General features: G+C 42.6%; 1 protein-coding gene across 1 annotated transcript in view; it reads left to right on the top strand.

The window, feature by feature from the left end:
- madd (MAP-kinase activating death domain) overlaps window positions 1-22,079 on the top strand; it is a 37,820-nt gene extending 15,741 nt beyond the window's left edge. Inside the window, exons 16-35 of the mRNA XM_079216975.1 lie at window positions 2,741-2,849; window positions 2,943-3,129; window positions 3,755-3,905; window positions 4,225-4,428; window positions 5,743-5,793; window positions 7,417-7,520; window positions 7,625-7,708; window positions 8,583-8,741; window positions 9,467-9,587; window positions 10,483-10,545; window positions 11,332-11,452; window positions 11,539-11,644; window positions 12,441-12,551; window positions 12,635-12,742; window positions 14,041-14,205; window positions 14,301-14,373; window positions 14,778-14,884; window positions 18,270-18,339; window positions 20,444-20,490; window positions 21,963-22,079. Of these exons, the coding sequence (XP_079073101.1) occupies window positions 2,741-2,849; window positions 2,943-3,129; window positions 3,755-3,905; window positions 4,225-4,428; window positions 5,743-5,793; window positions 7,417-7,520; window positions 7,625-7,708; window positions 8,583-8,741; window positions 9,467-9,587; window positions 10,483-10,545; window positions 11,332-11,452; window positions 11,539-11,644; window positions 12,441-12,551; window positions 12,635-12,742; window positions 14,041-14,205; window positions 14,301-14,373; window positions 14,778-14,884; window positions 18,270-18,339; window positions 20,444-20,490; window positions 21,963-22,076 (2,255 nt within the window). The 3' untranslated portion in view covers window positions 22,077-22,079. The remainder of the gene's footprint in view (window positions 1-2,740; window positions 2,850-2,942; window positions 3,130-3,754; window positions 3,906-4,224; window positions 4,429-5,742; window positions 5,794-7,416; window positions 7,521-7,624; window positions 7,709-8,582; window positions 8,742-9,466; window positions 9,588-10,482; window positions 10,546-11,331; window positions 11,453-11,538; window positions 11,645-12,440; window positions 12,552-12,634; window positions 12,743-14,040; window positions 14,206-14,300; window positions 14,374-14,777; window positions 14,885-18,269; window positions 18,340-20,443; window positions 20,491-21,962) is intronic.
- The last annotated feature ends 742 nt before the right edge of the window (window positions 22,080-22,821 follow it).

Here is a 22,821-nt window from a genome sequence, read left to right as displayed (position 1 = left end):
GACTGAGGGATTTATATTTTCCCACCTGGCCGGGTCAAAGCAGGCCTAACATCCGGCTGATGTTGATACTGGAGGGACGCTTTGCTGAGGAACTTTGTTTGCAAGCTGACCGGTTGAATTGAAGGTTTTGCGGATCCAGACTTTGGGATTGAGATCTTCTTCGCTACAATCCCTGTCTTGTTACTCAGGCCGACCAATCATTTGACGCCGAAGGGTCATTTAAAAAGAGCTGCAGCCTCAAAGTGTCCTCCATTAGTGGACCACTGGGCTCTCCTAACTAAAGTTAAAGGCTGCAGGCCGACCAACGAAGAATATTGACGGAAACCTTCAGCTTGAGACTCCGGTGGGCTCCCAACAAACTTTTTAATTTATCCTGAGTTATGTCTGGCCACATTCATCTTTGAAAAAAATCCATAACCGCTCCTCTTGCAGTAATGTTTGCTCATAAAGAGCCGTCGGGGTGGTGTGGCTGCTAATATTGCAATCAGTTTATGATTTGTTCTCAAACAGCTATGCGTCATTGGTTTCCAAACAAAAAACATGCTGGAAGATTTCCGCTTTCCACGCGATCAAGGTATTGGTATTGGGAATAAAACCGTGTCTCTCGTCTCCTTTTCACTCCAGCAATAATAATAATAATAATAAACGATCGGTGCCCGCTGTCACGCAAAAGTGACAATAAACCGGCCTGTAATGACGGATGTCGGATCAGAAGAGCTTTTCCGTCCCCTGCATGTAGGAGTGGACTCCATCTTCCTTTCATGCCTTCAGAAACAGAATCCGCCAGAAAGTGTCGGTTCAACTTGCCCTCAAATTCTTGTAGCTCAGGTCAAACTCTCCAAATGAACGTATGACAGTGTGCGGCTGTGGATCACTGTTTGCACCTGCAGACAAAGTCCAGTACTCGTATTTCATTCGAGGTGCTTTAGGAACCATCGTACGGCTGAAGCTCGGCGCTTGAGATCGTGCAACATTTGCATAACGTTTCTGATTGCCAAAAATAATATTGTGATCATGGCACACTTACTTAATGTTTGGTTTCACATGAACTTTGACCCAAACCCACATCGGCCTGACCATGTGACTTCCATCCAGGTCGACTCTTAATTTCTCTGAGTTGTAAGGTTGAGTTTTATTTGTGCAAAGGGACTCGGGCAGGAAGCTTTCCTCACCAGGTCGTTTGACGATCAATCCAACGGGACTTATTGATCGCTTTAACGATCAACAGTCTGGCTGTCGGAGGATTGGTTGGATTTCTTGCATATCGGGGATTCTGGTCTTGGATCCCAAACTGAACTTTTCTGCAGAACAGTCCCCATATTGTCTGCGTCTTCCAGCTTTCTGTGGCTTCATGTTTGTCTTTTTTATTAGTTTTCTTCTCACGCTCCGGTTTATAGAGGACATGCAAAAATGAATGCTGACTTTCTCTCCATTTGTGAACATCGTTGAGGACGTGGCCGTCTAATTTTAAACGCAGACCAACATCTGTGTTTACGCGATGGACCGTACATGAGAAGCGGGAGCAGTCGCCTCGGGTTGTGGGATGCTGTCTTTTTTTATTGAGACATAAACTCATGTTTACAATGTTTACTGAGGGAATAAATCAAGAGAGAAGTAGTCATTTATATAGACTTCTATACAACCAGAGGAGTCGCCCCCTGGTGGTCAGGAGAGAGAATGCCGCTTTAACACATGAAGCATTGACTTCTATACAACCAGAGGAGTCGCCCCCTGGTGGTCAGTAGAGAGATATTTGATTATAATTGATAGGTACAGAATGAGTCATAACAGTTGTAGGTTTTGGCCATGAAGAAAAATGGGAGTTGACACAACGTGCATAGTTTATAATGAAATGCAGCGTCTGCCCAGTTTTGAATGGAATGATTTAAAAAAAAAAAATCAAATCAGGGGAATTTATTTTATCACGAGAAGATCAAACGACTTTTGAAGTCATTAATAGTATTAGGAAAATTCGACGGTGCCTCTAAAGTATGAAAAAAAAAAAGAGAGTCTGCAACAAGATATGACGCTCACTAATGAGCCGCTTCATTAAATGCTGCAGTGGATTGAACTCAAGTCTGGTCAAGTCTCCTAAGTATTCATTTGAGCCAATTGAGTGCGTAAGAATAAAATGTTTAAAGCCTCTTTTAAGCATGATATTGTAATCTAATCCTAAAAGGATTGACTAGTAGTTCCCTCTCGTTTTCACAGCGAGTCGCCTCGTGACCTTCGCTTGCAGCTCATTTTCCTCGGCCTCTTTATTTTCTTTCATGCATGACATCACCGATGTCGTTGCTGTACACACTCTCCTCCGTCTGACCTCACATCTCTCTGCTGCTAACGTGTGATGCCAACACCAAGAGCACCATTTAGACGTGTGTGTGTGTGTGTGTGTGTGTGCGCGCTCACACCGTGTCCCTGTTTGATTTGTCCTTCGCCTCCTTTGTTGTAATAATAGACTCTAGCAGCTAGTGCTGCAGTAGATAACCTTCAGTAGAGTCCAGGTGTGTCTGTCCTCTTCACACAGTGATGTGGTAGCTTTAAAAACACAAAAAGACTAGTTTCAAAGTTGATTCCCGTCCTGGTTTACTTTTCCTGGTGAGCTTGTGTGTGTGTTGTGTGTCCAGTTCTCTTCTACTGTGTGATCTTCTGTCTAGTGACCTTTTCTTTTGTGTGTGTTATTTTGATTTTCTTGCTCTGTGGCGTTCAGGAACCTCATTGTTGTCGGTTCTTGTTCCAGGCGCTCGTGCACCTCGAGCCCTCGTGGACCAGAAGTCTTCGGTAATCAAGCACAGTCCAACCGTGAAGAGGGAGTCTCCCTCTCCTCAGGGCCGAGTCAACAACACGAGGTAACGACTTCAACTTCCGTGAGAGATTCGGAAGATACGAGTCACGTCATGTATTTAAATGTTCATCCCGGCATATCTGTTGATTCCATTCAGTGAGAACCAGCAGTTCCTGAAGGAAGTGGTGCAGAGCGTTCTGGACGGTCAGGGAGTCGGCTGGCTCAACATGAAAAAAGTGCGCCGCCTGCTGGAGAACGAGCAGCTTCGCGTCTTCGTGCTGAGCAAGCTGAACCGAGCCATCCAGTCGGAGGAGGACGCCCGGCAGGAGATCATACGCGATGTGGTGAGACGCGTGTTTGTGCCTCCCCAAAAATGTAAACGGATGAGCCAGAAGAAGCACGATATTCACCTCAAAGCCAGAAGAATAAAAGTTATTTCATACCTTTTTTTTAAATTTATTTATTAGAAGTAGCACGCGTATTTGCAGATATTGCTTTTGTGCGTATATAGGTTAGATGTAGTTTTTTGTTGTATTGTATTGTATTATATCAGGGCTGCAAAAAAAAAATTCATTGTTGATTAGTCTGCTGATTAATTCCACTTCATACATTTTTGTCGATAAAATGTCAGAAAATATTAAATATAATATCCCACAGCTCAAGTTGATGCATTCAGGTCGCTTGTTTTATTTAGTAATGGACAAAGATATTCAGTTTAATATCCTATATGAGTCAAATCCTCCAATTTTACATGTTGGACTGAATATTAAAACACGATCAAAACAATTACTCTTATCAAAATGGTTGCCTGTATGTAAGTGATGTTTTCTTGAATATTAATTTTAACGGCACTCTGCTGGTCACGTTTCACGTGAACTCGCTGCACCGTGACTTCGACTTAAATGTCAAAAGTCACGTTGTTGTCTTGTGGGAAGTCTTTGTAAACCTCATCACTGTTTTTGCTTCAAGGAGGTGAGCAGAAAGGTGTACAAAGGCATGCTGGACATCTTGAAGTGCACGGTTTCCAGTCTGGAGCACTCTTACACCAACGCGGGCATTGGAGGGATGGCCAGTGTCTTCAGCTTACTGGAAATAGCGCGCACACACTATCAAACCAAAGGTACGTCCCACACACGGGTTCACACTTTTCCTGCTGCATTGTGTTATTTATGCAAAGTAGAGAACTAAAAGTCTGTCGGCTTATTTATTTTAACGCTTGTCCATGTCTTCGCTTTGTCTTTGAATTAACCCGCAAGCTGCTAGATTCACTAAAACACTAACTGTAATGGTCAAGTTTAGATTTCAATTAATTTTCCTTCTTTTGTCTAAAACTGTTAACCCTCTCCCAGTTTAAACCTCCTCATATTTTCTTTTTCTTCAACGGCGATGAACTCTTGTCTCTGGCCCCTCCCCCCCCTTTCACTTTGGTAAATTGGTAGACCCAGAAAAGCGCAAGCGAAGCCCCACAGACAGCGCCGGCAGCCCGGGGAGCAAAGAGAGTCCTTCTGGTTGCACGGAGCCCGCCAGGCCTCAGGGCCTCCTGAACGTTCCCCACCTGCAGCTGCCGCACCACGCGATGGGCAGAGGAGCCCGCCATTTTGATACGCGGAGTCTGAACGAGGAGAACTTTATTGCCTCGATTGGTGTGTACACCACTCCGGCCCCGGTTGCATGTGCACTGTGAGCTCCCTTACCCTCAAGCTCGTCAACCTTAATACTAGCCCCCCCTTTCCTCCAACCTTTACAAAGAAAGGTCCCTCCACTTGTCCCCGACAGATTCCTACAGGATATTCCACACACTTTGACCTGCAATGCTTTATTAACAAAACATATGAATACAAAAATGTTACCCTGTGTCTGGTAACCCAACAAACAAAAAAGAGAATTCAGAATTTGGCCCTGGTTGAAGTCTTGAAAAGTGTGTGTAATATGTCCCTGTCTTCCAGCCTGGACTGCGTGTGTTTGTCTCCCTTCCTCCAATATCTGTGCCCCTGTTTGCCTCCTCCTCCTCCTCCTCTCTGGACCCCTGTCCTGTCGTGAGCCTCTTAGCACTGTGAATGCATGTCTTTTTTTTGTTTTGGTCTTCCAATACCTCAAATCTGCAGTAGCGGACGAAAGGGAAAAACCGGAGGTATGTGCGTCGATTAAAATCGGTGCCCGTCTGTGCCTTTACTGCAGGTTTCTGCGAGGCGTGCTGTAGAAAAACAAAAAAAAATGGCAGCTCCCTTCGCTCTCAGCATGGCGGGTGGAAGCAACACTCCCCAGTAAACAGTCCCAGTTTCCCCACAATTGTTTCCATTTAGTCGAACCAACTGATTTAGGAAATCCGTAATAATCTCTTCACCACCTAATTTCCTGAGACTGATTCTGGGTCTGTGTACGGGGGACACTTTGAGTCACCCACCCTGACGCCTCTCCCACCCGCACCCCCTTCTCTTCCCGTTAGAAAAGTTGCACCTTCAATTCTACAGTTTTGCTGTGAGACTTGCATCCCGGCTTCTGCAACTGCTCCATTTCACCCGCTGGCTAGTCGGCCTCTCAAACGCCAAACCCCACCCCCCGCCCCGCCCTCATCCCACGCTCTTTTCCGACTCCAACACCTCCCGCCCCTTTTCGCTCTGGAGAGCCAGACAAATGCAGTCGATCATCGCGACGTCACTGTGTGGCTCTCCAGGCCGGAAGGCCGGGAGCTCTGGGCGTGTTGTGATGTTAGCGTAGCAGCTGCTGCACAACGTTAGCTCCAACTCGACAGCAAAATGCTTTTCATTTTGTCCAGATTGAAGCGCAGCTGCATGCGAACGTTACAAAACGCCTCCATTCAACAAATGACAGATCCTCAGTGCTTACTTTTGTTTTTGTTTTGATTTCAATGCTCATCCCCCATACATGCCTTTTCAAACCAGCTCTCTGACTCTCTCTCTGTCTTTCTCTCCTTGCTTGCAATGCATCTTGGGTAGAATTGTGGAGCAAGCACCAGGATAAGCAAAAAGCTATGGAAAAACCACAGAGTAAGAGACTTTTCACACACGAAAAAAACAAGAAAAAAAAAGATTGGGGTGTTAAGCTGTTGACCTTTTCCCACCCCGTTCTCTCCCACCTTTTCAAAGTCACCAGTGTCTTTATACATGAATAAATAAAAAGGCTCCTAATAAGAATGTATGACTGGGTAACGGATAAAACGTAGGCATGGATTCTTTATGTTCCACAAATAAGATGTGCATCGGGTTAACTTCAGCTGAGAATGAGATACTCTGATGTTGAAGATAGTTGGTATCCTTATTGCTGTATTTGAGGGTCACATTATTTCTCACAGATTTATTGCTGTGATAAATTAAGCCCCTGTTATAGCTCATGTGTTTATTCCAGACTTGAGATGGCAGCCAGTCTTGGTATGTTTTTTTTATTTTGTATTTTTTTCCTTGACCGTTCTTCCAGATGGAATTATTACAATATGTGCTTGTTTTACTATAATACACTATTTAATGATATCATCTTTGTTAAACGAATATCATTTAAAATACAATTTAAAATGATATCTGTCTCAGGGTTTTAGGGCTGAACAATTAACCCAATTAATTTAAATATTGTTCTGACCGATATAATACATTATATCTACAGACGTAAGAAAATCCCTTTTTTATTATTTTATATTATACAAATCCCGACAAAAATCACACAATAATTTGAATATGATTACAAAATATATATTATGTAATAACGATCATTCCCTCGAATATCGCAAATCATACTACAATTATATCAGTCTAAATAACTGCTCCAAAAAAAATCCTCAAGTTGTTGACTTCATGTTTAAAGTCGAGCTCAACAATATTTCATTTTATTTACATTTTATTTCCCAGTGTTTTTTTGACCTCATGCTTCAAGATGATCTGCACTTTAAACATTTTCTCCCCCCCCAGTTTCAAGTGGCTCGCTGTAAGTTGTGTATTTACAGCCAATATTTCACAGTTGTTAGCACACTTATTTAATCTAATAAATGGTTTGCAAAAGTAAAAAAAAAAGAAAGAACATCAAGGAAGCGTACTGATCTACTCGTCTGCGTCCTCCGAGGCGACGAATCCCAACGTCCAAACTGAAAACGTCTCCTTTTCCGTCCACCAGTTTGTCTGCATGCCTAACTGCTTGTGTCTGATGGTTGTTTTGTTGTAACTTGGGCCACATTTGCTTTGAGACTTGAGAATTAATGTCGCGCTCTTGCAGTTTTGTTTTCATTTGTAATTTATTTTCTCCCAGTTTGACGGCGCTCTCTGCTTGTAACTTCCCTGTGATCTTTAAACCCCTCCATCTGTTGATGCTCAGTTGTATACAGAAAGGTGTGATAACATTCTAATAAAACGTGTTGTCATACCTCTTTTTTTTTAGATTAGCTGTATTATAGTCACTGTATTTCAGCTAGAGGCAGCTTAATGCTGAGTCTTTGCTCTCAAAAGGCAGCTGATGCTTTGCTGTGTAACGGCCTGTTTAAACGGAGGCTTTGGCACTAAAGATGGACGTAGCGTCGGTGTTGCTGTGCTGTGGTGGCTTTGAGTGAGGCGACTCCCGGTAAGGCAAGAAGATGATGTCGTCCCCGTCCGTGGAAACGTGCTGACGGTCGCGGTTCTGTCCTTCAGGGTCTGACGGGACGAAGCAGCAGCGCCCCCAGGTGGCCGACGCCGAGGAGAAGAAGTCCCAGATCAGCGCCGACAGCGGTCTCGGTGTCACGTCTGGATCCCAGGTCTGTCCGTGGAGTATTTTAAGTGTGATTTCACTGTTGTTGCACTAAAGTATACCAATGTATCCTCCCCTCTGTTTCTTCTCCCCCTCCTTTTGGGTTGGCAGAAGAGTGACACGGAGTCGGTAACGAGCTCGGAGCCGCCGATCCTGATGAGAAGCACCAGCCAGGACTCCGAGGCCAGCACAGTGGTAGGGCACGGCCAACCCGGAGGTCACTTCGGTCTATTCCAGCTCCACTGGACCTCCCAGTGGGAGCCGGAGATGACTGGTTTTAAATCTGTTTGGCCATTTCCTCTTTTCCCGTTAAAAACTGTGAACAATTGATCGATTTGTAGGTTACAGATTATTGCTTATAAACTATTTGAAATGCTTAAACCCTTAAACTTGACTGATCAACTAGTAATTATAATCTTTATGACAATAATAATGACATCATAAAAATAAAGACAAAGTTTTATTTATATAGCACATTTTTTTATGAAATGTAGTCGCATAAGTAAGATGTGATATATATTATAAAAGATGCATATATCAGAAGTGATCTCGTATTAAATAATGATAGAATGCCAATAATTTTCCAAATGCTTGACTTAAAAATATATTGAAATATTAGTGCACAAAAAAATACAAAAACAAGCACAATTTAAATTCATATCAAGAAAGTTAAAATAAAGCACCCTAAAATAGTAATAAAGAGGAAATATGGAGTTTTAGTGACAGTTATTATGAACTCACAGCGTGCAGCCAAACATTAACCCAATAACCTTTTATTTCAATTATTTTAGTGCACTAAAACAAAAAGACACACACACAAACAGAGAGAGAGACATATAGAATTGTGTAATAAAAAAAAAATTTAAAAGACATGCGATAGTGTAACCATTAAAAAACAATAAATATATACTTTCGAAGAAGGACTGGACTTCCAGCTGATAGAGCATACTGTGTGTGCGTGTGTGTGTGTGTGTGTGTGTGTTAAATTAAAAGCTGCTTTTATACCAAACCTCCTGCACTTGAAACCTCCCTCATGTATTGTTCTTACACCCATTTCTTTGTTGTCTAGATAAGCAACAGCTCTGGAGAGACTCTCGGTGCCGACAGCGACCTGAGCAGCACGGCTGGAGACGGCCTGGGCGGGAGAGTCGCTGGCCATTTAACTCAGTCCAGAGGGGCTCTTTCTGACAGCGAGATCGAAACCAATCCAGCCACCAGCACTGTCTTTGTAAGTATAAAGGTCCCCGATGCGTAGAATACACTTTTCTTACTTCAACTATTAGGCAGTTTAATTATGAACGTATTCAATTTGAGCTTTAAAATGGCATCTGGTTCTTACGGTCATGGAAAACCTGGAAATGTCATGGAGTTTTAAAATGATTCTTGAAATAACAAAAATCCCAAAAGTTTTGTAAAAGTCATGTAAATGTGTTATATTCATGTGTTCATGACGTTCATTTACGCTGAGTTTGAAATAATTAACATGCTTTTAAAAGAAAGACGCTCAAAATATAAGCAGGCATCCATACAGGCATCTATATAAATGTTTATTCTTTTAATCAAACTACTGTCTCTCATTCATTTGTGTCATTTAAGGTTCACTGTATGCTTTGATTCTCAAAAATACATTTTCATAAATACATTCTCGTAAATACATTTTCTCACTTTTTCATGTTTACACCCAGATTTCACAAAATGTTTGGTCATGGAAATTTGGTTAAAAGTCATGGAAATCCATTGGTCAACATGTGTATGAACCCTGAGTTAAATATAAATAAGAGGTGAGGGTCATTTCAAACCCCATCACTCACTCATCAAGATTACTTCCACAGTCCTTCCGCGTCTTCGGCAGTCTGGTGTTCATGCGTTAATACTCCAAACACACGAGCCTGTATTGTTTTTGTTGGAGGGGTCATTGTTCTATCTGTTGGTTAACGTGTCCCGCCTCCACAGGGAAAGACTCACACTCTGAAACCGAGAGCGAAGGATCCCGCGCTCGCTGTGGCGAAGGGGCCGCCGCCGGCGCCCGTGGAGGACCTCAGCATGAGGATCTACCTGTGCGAAGGCCTGCTGGGTACGTTGAACCACGACCGCGCTCGAAACATTTTCCTTCCTGTGTTCTTGAAAGCACTGCATTGCTTCACAAACGTTATCCGAGGTGTAACGTTGTTTTACTTTCTGTTACTGCAACTCGTGCATTGGCTCTGAACCTTTTCTGGCCGATGTTATTTTATAGGGGGCGACTATGGCTAAGTGGTCAGCATGCCTGTCTTTCAATCAGAGGGTTGGTGATTCGCGCCCCGGCTCTGCTAGTCCACGTCGTTGTGTCCTTGAGCAAGACACTTAACCCCTAATTGCTCCCCGTTGCTGTGTCTACGGTACATAGAGCAAAAATGTAAGTCGCTTTGGACCACTAGAAGTGGTGTAAAGTTCTTTATTATGAAACGGTGAAGGTCAGAGGTTACACCCTGATGTTTGTGTCTCCTGACGCAGTTTTACATTGAGGTGAATTAACGCGACTGATTGAGGAGGGAAGTTGCATTTATACGCTGATTCAGAAACCTGAGTACGTTACACATATGGGAGTTTGGTGACAATAAACACGGTGAAAGACGGCATTCAAAAATAGAAAATATGAAAATGTAAACAAAAATAAGTGTATTTAAAGAGCAGTTGTTGTCTGAGAGGTTTGGTAGACTTGCATGCAATTAGACCCCTGGCAGAGATCTGCACAAAACAAAAATGTATTAATTTGAAAGACACTTTTTAACCATAATATTGACTTTAAGTCGGTGTTGTTTCCACACGGTTGAACGGATCATAAACGCTCAGCGTCTCCGTTCCTCCCCGGCGGTTCTCGGCTCGCTCTGCTCTTGTTTTTGCCATTAAACCCTCGCCTCTCGCCTAACCCCCTCCTGCTCTCGCTGCTCCTCTTCCCTCCTGCTGCTCCTCCTGGGAAATTCTTCCAGGCCGCGATAAGAGCTCCGTTTGGGATCAACTAGAGGATGCTGCCATGGAAACCTTTTCGCTAAGTAGGGCTAATCTCTTGCCTTTCGCCCTCTTTGTGTGTGTGTGTGTGTGTGTGTGTGTGTGTGTGTGTGTGTGTGTGTGTGTGTGTGTGTGTGTGTGTGTGTGTGTGTGTGTGTGTGTGTGTGTGTGTGTGTGTGTGTGTCCGTTGCTCATGCAGACTGGCTCGGTGTTTAATCTTCGATGTGATATCATGTGGGTTTCTCCTGTCTGTTGGTGAGCAGCACATCAGTTTTGAGATTAAAATAGAAAATATAAGCGGTCCAGAAGAATTTGGTTGCAATATTCTCCCAGAGGGGAGATCAAAGAAAGATTTACATTTGCTTTAATGTAACTTTTAACATTTATTTCGATTTCTGCTCACTTTTCTGTACATTTTTCACCCAGTTTTCTGACTAACTTTCCCACTTAAAAGCTTAACATTTCATGAGTTTGCTTGTCCACTACGTGCATGTTGCCTTCAAGTGCTGTCGGAAATGCAATTATTAGTTGAGCGCACAACGACCAACCAGCTGGTAAATAGTGAAAATGTCATCTCTAATAAGTTACCACAATGTGATGTGGAAAGAAAAGCATCTGGCTCTGCGACTGATATTATAAGTGAAATATTTTGCATCCTGTGAACTTTGTGTTATTTACTACATCCTTAAAATGTAGATGCTTTTTTTCCTCTTAAACAATTTGACTCTGAATGAACTGGGAGTGTGTGTGTGTGTGTGAGACTTGAACAGTACGTTTGAGGTAATGTCCACGTGTTCGGAGCCACATATGTTCTGTCTGCGTGTTCAAAGGTAAGGAGCGCTCCACACTGTGGGACCAGCTGCAGTTCTGGGAGGACGCCTACTTGGATGCCGTGATGTTGGAGCGTGAGGGCATGGGCATGGACCAGGGACCGCAGGAGATGATTGAAAGGTTCAACACGGACACACACACAGAGACACTAGATTATTTAATCATGATAACATTTGGACAAACCTTTGTTTTGTTCGTCAACACAGATACTTGTCTCTCGGCGATCACGACCGCAAGCGCCTGGAGGACGATGAGGACCGACTGCTGGCGACCCTGCTGCACAATATGATCGCCTTCATGCTAATGTTGAAGGTGCGGAACGGCGGCCTGTTTGTCAGCTTAATCATAACTAGGGCTGTGCGGTATACCGGTTTCAGTTTTCTGTACAATTTTTCACATACCGTCATACCAGTCGCTGCTGTTTGGCAGGCAACAACATTTAATGTTCACAGCTTGGAGCTGAAGGAGCAGCGGACCGAGCTATTTACGTCTCATGTTAACTCACTTGACTCATGGTGTGCAAGAAATGACATCGCCAAAATGCACGCTGGGTAAATGTAAATGACACCGCCCACACAGGAATACTTTTCTTGTGCAGGAAGAAGTCTTTTCCTGTGCAGCTAAGTGGGCGGGCTTTACCCATCATGCATTTTGGCGATGTTTTTTTCTTCTTCAAACCATGAGTCAACTTCTATCCGTGAGACGTAAGTAGCTCAGACCGCTGTACACGTATCTGTGACTGTAAACATTAAATGTTGCTGCCGGCCAAAGAATAACAATAGTCGTTACGGCCGCGCATGCGCCACTAGTATCAAGGGATTCCCCTGGGTCCTAAATCCCTCCACTTTAGCTCCCGATGTACCAATCAAAACAGCTGCTGGCCAGTTGAGAGTGAGTGGTGAATAACGATGGCGGAAGCGGTCCTTTTCGGCATCAGTCAATGAATGTGTTTATTTGGGAAAAAAATACCGTGAAACCGCCAGAATCTTTCAAAATACCGTGATATGAATTTTTGGCCATACCGCCCAGCCCTAATCATAACTTTACTTCTCTTTTTTTTCACCCCCACATATCTCAAGTTTTACGACAGCTTTTTTTGTTTTATCAGCTGGACAAAAACGACATCAAGAAGAAAGTGAGGCGCTTGATGGGGAAGTCCCACATCGGCCTCGCGTACAGCCAAGAGGTCAATGAGATACTGGACAAGCTGGCCAGCATGGTGAGCGTCCGGCCGCCCAAATACAGCCGGCTGCTCTTCCGGCCGCCCCGACTGCCACTGAACTATACGTTTTTGTTTTTAAGAACGGCCGCGAGCTGTCCATCAGGCCCAGCGGCAGCCGGCACATCAAGAAGCAAACGTTCGTTGTGCACGCCGGCACCGACACCACGGGAGACATCTTCTTCATGGAGGTACGGCGGGTCTTTGGTATTATAGTAGCCTAACAACAGCCCACATACTAATAAAACACCTTTTTGGAAAGAGAAGGACCTAAATAATCGGAATCACAATAAAACACAGCATTGGGGTGGGCAAAGGAATTTCAGTCAAAAAGCGGTGTCGTTCGGTTCAAAAATGGAAACACTACTTAGTTTATGCCCAAAGATTGTCTGAATGGAGCATGCTGGTATTTAAAATGGCCGTCTCCTCCCGCACATGCTGTATGACGTGGTTATGGAACGTGAGCTGAGCAGGAAGCCTTGAGGACGAGAAAACGTGACACGGAGAAAAAAATAAAAAAAGATACTCTGTCCGTTTTGTGATTTTTCATGTACTAATAGGGGGTCTGTAAAGCTTATGTTTTATATTTAGACTCCCACAAGAGATGTGTTTGTTAGTGGAATCTACTTATTAAGGATTTAGTAAAACCTTATGGTCTCCCGTAGAAAGTTGACGGAGCTGACTGAGTTTACATAAGTACTTAAACTTAACGGTTACTCAAATTATTTTTACAACTCGTGTCTCTTCTCACAAGGGTTGCGGTATTGCAGAAATTCAAATTTCAATTTCAAGTTAAACAACGATGTGGTTCTGAGATAAGAGGAGATAATTAAGGAAACGTAAAAAAAAATATTTGATTGTCTGATAATAGGCGCAGGGGGATTTTCGCGCAAGGTTTTTTAAAGGGTTAAAGTCAGCTTTATTGTCAATTCTTCAACATGAAGTTGAAAAAAATTTTTTTTTATATATATACATATAAAAGGCTATAACATGGACACTGAACTGTTTGAGAAGATGTAAAATAGGTTCAATTTAATTTCTGTAATCTCAAAAGCTTTGCTCATTTTCAATTGTTTAGAAGAGAAATATGATAGACATTCAAATACGTTTCTTTACTTTTTAGCTTTTACACAGTGTTTTAAGCCTTTATAACATATAATAATGACAGCTACTTGCCAGATTTTGAAAGTTACATTTCTCCTGAAAAAAGGAGCAAAAATAATTTTGCCAAAAGGACATTTTTTTGACACATTTATTGATAAATAAGGCAAAAAGGACCAGGCGGACTGTCATCATTACATATCTAAAAGGGTTAAGAGAAACGATCAGTCTATATTATAGCAGCAGTCACACATAGGAGTCTAAAAAGAGGAGTGGGGAGAGTTCAGCTTCCCGGTGGTTGAAGTCGTGTACGTCTTCGTAAAGAAATACACTCACATCCTCCAATGTCGCATCTCATTTTCCTGAACATTACTCATCGCTGCTTCAGGTGTGCGACGACTGCATCGTCCTGCGCAGCAACATCGGCACCGTCTACGAGCGCTGGTGGTACGAGAAGCTCATCAACATGACCTACTGCCCCAAGACCAAGGTGCTGTGCCTCTGGAGACGCAACGGCCAGGAGACGCAGCTCAACAAGTTCTATACCAAAAAGGTCAGAGCGGGGCCTCTCTCCGCATCCTGCACCTTTTTGATTATTAAGAGCATCTGTTGGAGAGTTAAATTAACTTTCCCCTCTTTGCGCTCTAGTGTCGTGAACTCTACTACTGTGTTAAAGACAGCATGGAAAGAGCTGCAGCGAGACAGCAGAGCATTAAACCAGGTGAGGCGCTCTCTCTCCGTCGTCTTGAATTGTTGCCTGTTGGGGTTAGAGACTTGGATATTCTCTGTGATTATAGTTAAAAGGTTTCTTTACATAGTTTTTGTTCAAATGAACCACATTGCTTCAGCTGTGGCATCTGGTATGACTCAGTTGTTGCAGATTTATGACTTTATAATCGCGTAAAATACAAATTGAGTGGATATCCAAGATCTTTCTCGGAGAGTTACGACGAAAATCTCTACTTTTTTTTTTCTTCTCTCTCTGAATATTTCCGTAGATTTCCCTGATACCACGTCATAAAGATGTCATCTTTGGATCAGCGTGGAATGTTTTCAGCCTGCTGAGATTCAGGATTACTTATCTACACTCGCTCTAAACTCTGTCCTTCTCCTTCCTTGGCTCAGGTCCTGAGCTGGGCGGAGAGTTTCCCGTCCAGGACATGAAGACTGGGGAAGGTGGACTGCTGCAAGTCACGCTGGAAGGAATCAACCTCAAGTTCATGCACAGCCAGGTAGGAGGCTCCTGCCGCGGCAGAGAAACCGCTTCTCATCTCACACACGGGCATGGAAATAAAAAAACAATCACTCGTGATGGCTAAGAGTTCATCCCCTCCTTCTGTTTGCCTCATTTCCTTTCATCTCGTGATGTCTTCCTCTATTGTTAAGAAAGAAAAAGTCAAAAAAGTCTGTGACGACAACTAATTTGATTGACGTTTACTCCGACCTCTTTTCCCTTAGAGGAAGAATTCCTGTCTGTGCTTTTGCTTTTTTGGATTTTTCTTTTTGTTCAGTTTATGGTGTGTGTGTGTGTGTGTACGTGTGTGTGTGTGTCTGCATTCGTATGCATGCGTTTCCCAAAACCGATATTAACACATCCCTCCACACAAGTTTCTTTTTTTTACATCCGTGGTGCACAAACCTCATTGTTCATTTACTGTGTGGGAGGAGACGAAGTGTTAATGTGTTTGTGTGTCTTAATGTGTGTGTGTGTGTGTGTGTGTGTGTGTGTGTGTGTGTGTGTGTGTGTGTGTGTGTTGTGCATCAGCGGTAAGACGGGTGACCTTGAGCAAAGACTTTTCATTAATAATTGGCTATTTAAATAGCAACTTTTCACATTTCAAGTTTGGACCCTTGAACATCACCATGTGTTGTCTTCACGTTGTAGTCGGGGGGGTTTGTATACCTCCTCAGGGGTGTGTGTGTGTGTGTGTGTGGCTGTGTTTGAACAATGTCGTGAGTAGTGTGAGGAACAGAGACCAGGGAGCCACTAACGGACACTTCATACATATTGAGCATCTTCAAAAACAATGCAATAAAAGAGGGAGGTGATCCGACACCTTTAGACAGATTCCTCAACAATAAAAGAAATTTTAAGGGTCAGTTCCCCCAAATTACAAGAATAAAAGACGTCTTCTTCACCTCTTGTGGCGTCTGTCCATGCAGACGGTTTTGGTTGAATCTGCCTTTCAACCCAATACAATGAAGGTGAATAAAATCTCATCTGTTGGTGGTCACTCTGTCACAGCACACAAAAACATGCACTTTTACCTCCTTTTTGAGAGAAAATGTACTGAATAGAGAGATATGTGCTAAATACATTTTTGTTCCAGCCTCTTTGTTTAGATTTTTCCGGCTTTACCTTCTTTTTTTTTGGTTCACTCTGTGAAGAAGCTCTAAAACTCACTTTCCGCCAGACAGAACGCAGAGAACGTAGCTAGAGAGTCAGATATTTCTCTCAGTTGGTGGAGACTAAAACCAGAGCTAAAAGCTTAGTGAATATTGGTGGAGACTTAACCAGAGCTAAAAGCTTAGTGAATATTGGTGGAGACTAAACCAGAGCTAAAAGCTTAGTGAATATTGGTGGAGACTAAACCAGAGCTAAAAGCTTAGTGAATATTGGTGGAGACTAAACCAGAGCTAAAAGCTTAGTGAATATTGGTGGAGACTAAACCAGAGCTAAAAGCTTAGTGAATATTGGTGGAGACTAAACCAGAGCTAAAAGCTTAGTGAATATTGGTGGAGACTAAACCAGAGCTAAAAGCTTAGTGAATATTGGTGGAGACTAAACCAGAGCTAAAGGTTGAGTGAATATTGGTGGAGACTAAACCAGAGCTAAAGGTTGAGTGAATATTGGTGGAGACTAAACCAGAGCTAAAAGCTTAGTGAATATTGGTGGAGACTAAACCAGAGCTAAAAGCTTAGTGAATATTGGTGGAGACTAAAACCAGAGCTTAAGGCTTAGTGGATATTGGTGGAGACTAAACCAGAGCTAAAAGCTTAGTGTACATTGGTGGAGACTAAACCAGAGCTAAAGGTTGAGTGAATATTGGTGGAGACTAAACCAGAGCTAAAAGCTTAGTGTACATTGGTGGAGACTAAACCAGAGCTAAAGGTTGAGTGAATATTGGTGGAGACCAAAACCAGAGCTAAAGGTTGAGTGAATAAGCTTCCCAATGAGTGGTAACGTCGCTCAGCACAGTCGGTCGGTGTGTTGTGTTTTTTCCGTTTCTGTGAGCGCCACAAATACAGTTCCATTAATCTCTATTGTAAAAACGTTCTGCTGGGCCAGACGCACGGTAGTTCTATAATTTGGGTGAACTGACCCTTTAGCTCGTTGCTACACCGAGTCACGGTTTTGACCACTGCCTGCTTTTCCTCACCGCTTCTGCTTTTTTCTACCTAGGGCTCTTTGGGCTCCAGTTGATTATTTTTTTTTTTTTAAAGAGTTTTAATCATACAAGCGTAATGCAATTAACCTTTTAAAGACATGAGTTTGTAGAGAATGTAGAGCCAATGAGTTCTGAGATTGAGTTTTTTGACGATCGGCTCCAGGAGCTTTGCTCTTTTTAAATGACTAAATTCAACTATTCAACAGATTTTAATTATATATATATATATATATATATATATATATATATATATATATATATATATATATATTAAAAATCTGATGTGAGTGAGCGCTGGGCCCTCGGGTGCTGCTGTGTGAGCGTGGGTGTTGGTGCCGGCCCTTGTTGCTGGAGGAGGAGGCATGGAGGGCTCTGGGGGACTGAGACGTTTAAGTCCAGGAAAACAAAGGTGAATCCAGCTCTCGATACTAGTCAAACCTCTAGTCCTCTTTTTGTATTTATTTAACCCCCCCCCCCCCCCCCCTTTATTTTTTGGGGGCTGAATCCTCTTGTGACCTCTTTTTGTTGTTGTTGTTTTTCTTTTCACATTGGCGCCGCTAACTTCTTAGCTAACGGTCGAGTTGAACCCGAGCAATAAGCGCCGTCGAGTGTCTGTGCTCTTCTGTCCGATAATAATCCAAACCATTTCTCTCCCATGCTCTCTCCCCCTGCAAGGAGCGGAAGGTACACAACCTCTGCTGTGTTTGCTTATTAGCAGTTACATCTTATTGGATTCCTTTTTGTTTGTGTTTGTTTTTCTTCTACCTATTTTTTTTTTTTACTGTTGTAGCTGTGTGGCAAATCTAATTTTGTGTCCTTGTCTACATTTTTATATGGAACTTCCATGTATGCATCATATGGGCCATATTGCATCCCTGAGCATTAAAATAAATGTTTTTTATTTCTTTTTGTAACTACCTTTTGCGGTTTACGCCCCAAATATAAATATAAATGTGCCAGTTCTGTTATGAAACATCATTTAACCGTCGCCCACGTATGCGTTCGATCATGGAAACTTCTCATCGTGTGCTTTTTCTTTTCTTTCTTTAGCTGTTCAAAGCTTGCACTTCCATGTATAGTTTGTTTTAATTTGACCTTTCACACTGAATAAAACAAGTTTAACATGTTACATTTAATTTTTAAATATGAAGTGTTAACCTTTCATCCAGTGTTGTTGAGTTAATAATGTTCTGTCTTGTTTTGTTTGTGTTTTTGTTTGTTTTTTTAGGTTTTCATAGAGCTGAGTCACATTAAAAAGTGCAATACAGTGAAGGGAGTCTTTGTCCTGGAGGAATTTGGTAATTACACCATCTATTGATTCTAGGCCTGTACTCGGCACGGCAGTAACTCAGCGTCAAGGCAAATGTATTGACGAGGGCTAATAAGGGTTTTCGCTAAATTGGATACTCGCTCACCTCGAGGAACGTCGAGACTCTGGCGTCTGCAGGTGACTACGTGAGCGATGAATTCTTCAGTCGATGTGTTTTTTTTTTTGCCAGGGTAAAAGTTTAGAGCTACGCTTTTAGTTTGCTTGATGAATAGGGACGAGGAATCAAAAGTGTGCAGCGTAAAACAGGAGAGTGAGGAAAGTGTTAGGCGTTTCTATTTTACAACAAGTAGGCGCGAAGTAACGTCAGTTCTTAAAAGGTAGATGTGTAATTTAATGTGTAATTCATTTTAAAACCTTTTTTAAGTGATGAGTCCAAAAATAGCCACTATATATATATATATATATATATATATATATATATATATATATATATATATATATATATATATATATATATATATATATATATATATATATATATATATATATATATATATATGAAGTTCGTATTAATCCACGACTGAAAATAGTTCCCAACAAATGCACTATTTACTACTGAAACTACAATGCTAAACTACACAATTATTAAGGCTCTTTTAAAGTATGTAGTAATACATGTGTCACTTGTTTTTAAAAGATGTACGTGTTTGGACTAACTTGGTAATAAGAATATAGAATACCACCGCATAATGAATATATTTCTTTTGTTCATGAAAATGTCTTTAATAGTCCTAAAAGGAGGCAGAGCAACCTGATTTGTTCACTGACTATAGTCAACCTGTTATAGGATCTAGTGACAGTTTGAGCAACTATAACAACATGATTGCTATTTAAGTTACCAACTGTAGCTTTAAGTGACTACTTTTAGCAATTAAACTCTTTTCGTTGCCTTAAGTTTGAAAAACACAGGATTAATCTAAATTGACAGTAAATTTATTTTTATTTTTTAAGTGTTAATACGTCAATAAAGTGTCCATTTCACAATGCAAAAAAAACACGTTTAATAAATACAATTATTTAAAGGAAACCGTATTTAGAGCCCACATTTTATTTTATTGACAACATGACAAACAACTTTATTTAAACAAACAAACGAACACGAGCCTGATGGAGAGAAGTAATACAATGATTCGTACAGTAGTTCAGGCCGCGTCTTTTATGTTTTTAATAAAAAAGAGTCGCTCCAAGTTTACATTGGTAGGAATAAGTCCTAAAAGCCTCTTGGAGCAGGAATATGAAGCCAGGCTGGGTTACTGCCGTGTCTCTGTGCTGCTTTTGTAATGTTGCCCTCATCTTTGCCACTATGAAAACCTTCATTCTCCAGCAGGTAAAGTCTTGTCACCTTTCTCCTTTCTTACCCAAACTTAACTCTGTGCTGAATACTTTCCTCACTCCGGTCCTTTTCATTGATGTTTCTTTCTGTGTTATGAGTTCCCCCTCCTTCTGCTTCCCTCATCGCTCGCTGCTGACCTCAGACTCCCATCACTCATTCTCCGGTAGTCTGCCTCTGAATCTCAGCAAGTGGAGATCTTTGGTGGGACCGTTTCTTTTTTGGGGTTTCACATTTCCCAGACCTCCGCCTCCTCATCTCTGCTGCGGGTTCACAGTTACTAATGAAAAGTCCACCTGTCCTGTGGGCAGTGACGGGGTCCCGGGTCAAAGGGGGTTCGTCCTCTCGGAGATGCTTTTCCTTTTCTGTGATGTCTTTTTAACTTCCAGTTCATTGGTGGGGGGGGGGGGATATCTTTCTTTTTCTTGATCTTTTTTCAACATTTTGTGTCTTCATTTGAACATTTTGTGGGCCATGAACGTCTCGCCGAAACAGTCACAAATTCAAATTTAACACTTTAACATCACACAATGTGATCAATATGCCGGACAAGCGCCTGAATCAATAACATGGATTCAGCAGCAGGCGAGCGTCTGTTGTTCTCGTCGCCTCCCCTGACTGTTGCGGTGGACTCTTCTTGGCCCACATCCCATTTTACACCCTCCCCAAATCTCCCAAGCATGAACTCATTAAGGTTCCTGCTGCCTTTGAATTCTTTGTTTTGTCTCTCGCACCGGCATAGTTCCTGAAACTAAAGAAGTGGTGATCCACAAGTACAAGACCCCCATGGTGAGTCCTCACTCCTTCTGTCAGAGTCCATACTCGCACCGGTCACATGGTCACACTGCAGAAATATCCCTCTTTTTCACTCCGGCGTTTTAATCGGTAAACATTCCCGCTGTGGAGGTGAGCTCTCATTCACACTCCCCTTTGGGAACACTAACACGAATTTAACTCTGAAAACTGATGCTGTAATCTCAGTGGAACCACTTAACGCTTTATAATGTGTGAAGTTAATCACTATAGTGCAGCGGTTCGACTCCCTCTGGTGATTAACGGATTAAAGCACCTTCTGAGGGTTTGGCCCCGTGTTCACCTCGCTCGGTGTTATGACTCCACTTCATCTTTCAGGATGTTCAGACCCGACGCCGCACGGATTAGAAACGCTGAACGTCACACGGCAGCTATTTAGACCCTGCTGAATATGCTACTTACTTTAGCAACAGTTAGCTCGGCGGAAAGATTTAGGAAGATGAAGAGAAAGTACGTTTAGGGAGTCGGTCCTCGTGGATTAAGGACTTTTACCCGGCAGACCGGGCTGTGGTTTAGATGATGATGAAGAGGAAGATGACGAGGGCCCAAACCCAGATGTGGCAAAACATGTAGGAAAAACACAGATCAGTGGACGCTTCAGCTTTCTTTAAGTACGTCGTGATTCATGTCATGAAATGAACTGCAATGTTACATTTTGCTTTTATAGATGGACCAACGTTTCCACCTCAGCCAAGCATGAAGACTGTCTTGTTTAAAAAATATATATATAATTTTTTTATAAATAACTCAAAATATTGTTATTTTCTTACTTAAAGATGCGTTTTTATGCACCAACAGGGACATTTTATGCTCTTTACCTCGTGAACGGCAAGACTTTCATGTTAAAAAGTAATAGAGTTTTGTAGATTGATGTCTCGGTGCGTTTTCTAAGAAGGCCGGGCTCTTTCAAAACACTAGTGGCAGGTGATTGGATGACCCACCTGTCAATCAAACCGTTTTAAAGGGAAGCGAGTTGGGAGAAGAGCGACATCATCTTTTCCATCTAGAAAACCCTTCAGAGCTCTTAGAGAACGACTCTCCGGCTCCGATGTAACTGATGCTACAGCAGCATCTCCGCTAACCCTCTTGGGGAGCCGCCATTGTTGTTTTAGGAGGAACGGTCGCCTCTCGCACACCTGAACCACACCTGAACCACACCCACACCTTAACCACACCAAAACCACATCTGAATCATACCTAAACCACACCTGAACCACACCCACACCTGAACCACATCTAAACCACACTCACACCTGAACCACACCCACACCTGAACCACACCCACAGGTGCCAGTAGCTCCGTGAGCGTCATGAAACCGGCGGGTACCTCAGGACTCTTTTAAAATATCAAAGCATGTTTATTAGCACTCGTCTTTGTTCCTGGTGTCGTTTGTGACGTCACGTCTGAGTCGTTATCCTCCTCATCCGTCATTTCTTTCCTCCTGCAGGCGCATCAGATCTGTTACTCCGTCCTCTGCCTTTTCTCCTACGTGGCGGCAGTGAAGGGGAAGGAGGCGGAAGGAAAACCCAAGATCCTGTCACCGAGACCCCTTCCTAGCTAGTCTACACCCACAACACCACCGCCACCCGTCCTCGTGCCTCTCTTACTTGAAAACGGCATCTCGGCTCTGAAAAGCAGAGACTTCTGACAATCCCCGCCTCTATTCTAAGCACACCTCCCTCCTCTTGTGTACATACCGGCCTCGGACCCCTTTTTAGACCCCGTACGTGTAGACGTGTTTAGTCCGTGATGTTGTGTAAATACCTTCCGCCGCTAAATGTTAACCCGCTCCCCCAACGCGGGAGGAGCGACTCCTTCCGATTGCTCCCGCCGCCAAGACCCCAACCGAGTCTACCCGAGGAACAGAGTGCATGCTGGTCCCGTGCACAGCCTCGACACCCCCGTCTCCATTTGACTGTGAGTTGAGCTGTGATTAAGTGTTTACTGTAAAGTTCCAGTCTGTCCAAGTTTAAACTGGTAAGAGCACCAAGAGGCCCTCCTCTGTGTCGTGCAGGTCGTCCCGTGTGCTGGAGCGCCGCATGCAGACGCTTCTTCAAAGTGTTTGAACCCCAAAAGGCCGTGCGTGTTCTCGGATGTGTTGAAATTACTGTTCTAGTTCTACTGTAAAACTTCTCGTCTGTGCTCTGCTGTTATCAATCGCATGTTACTATGAGGATGACAAATAAATATTATATATATATTTCTATATATAGTATTTATTTAATATATACATATATTGACTGTACATTTCTCTAGAAGAAAAAAAAAATCCAACTTGTTGATTTGCTAGATGTGCAATACTTAAT

The sequence above is a fragment of the Taurulus bubalis genome (assembly GCF_910589615.1).
Source record: "Taurulus bubalis genome assembly, chromosome: 4".
Taxonomy (NCBI): Eukaryota; Metazoa; Chordata; class Actinopteri; order Perciformes; family Cottidae; genus Taurulus; species Taurulus bubalis.
This window is presented reverse-complemented; position numbering and strand designations above follow the sequence as displayed.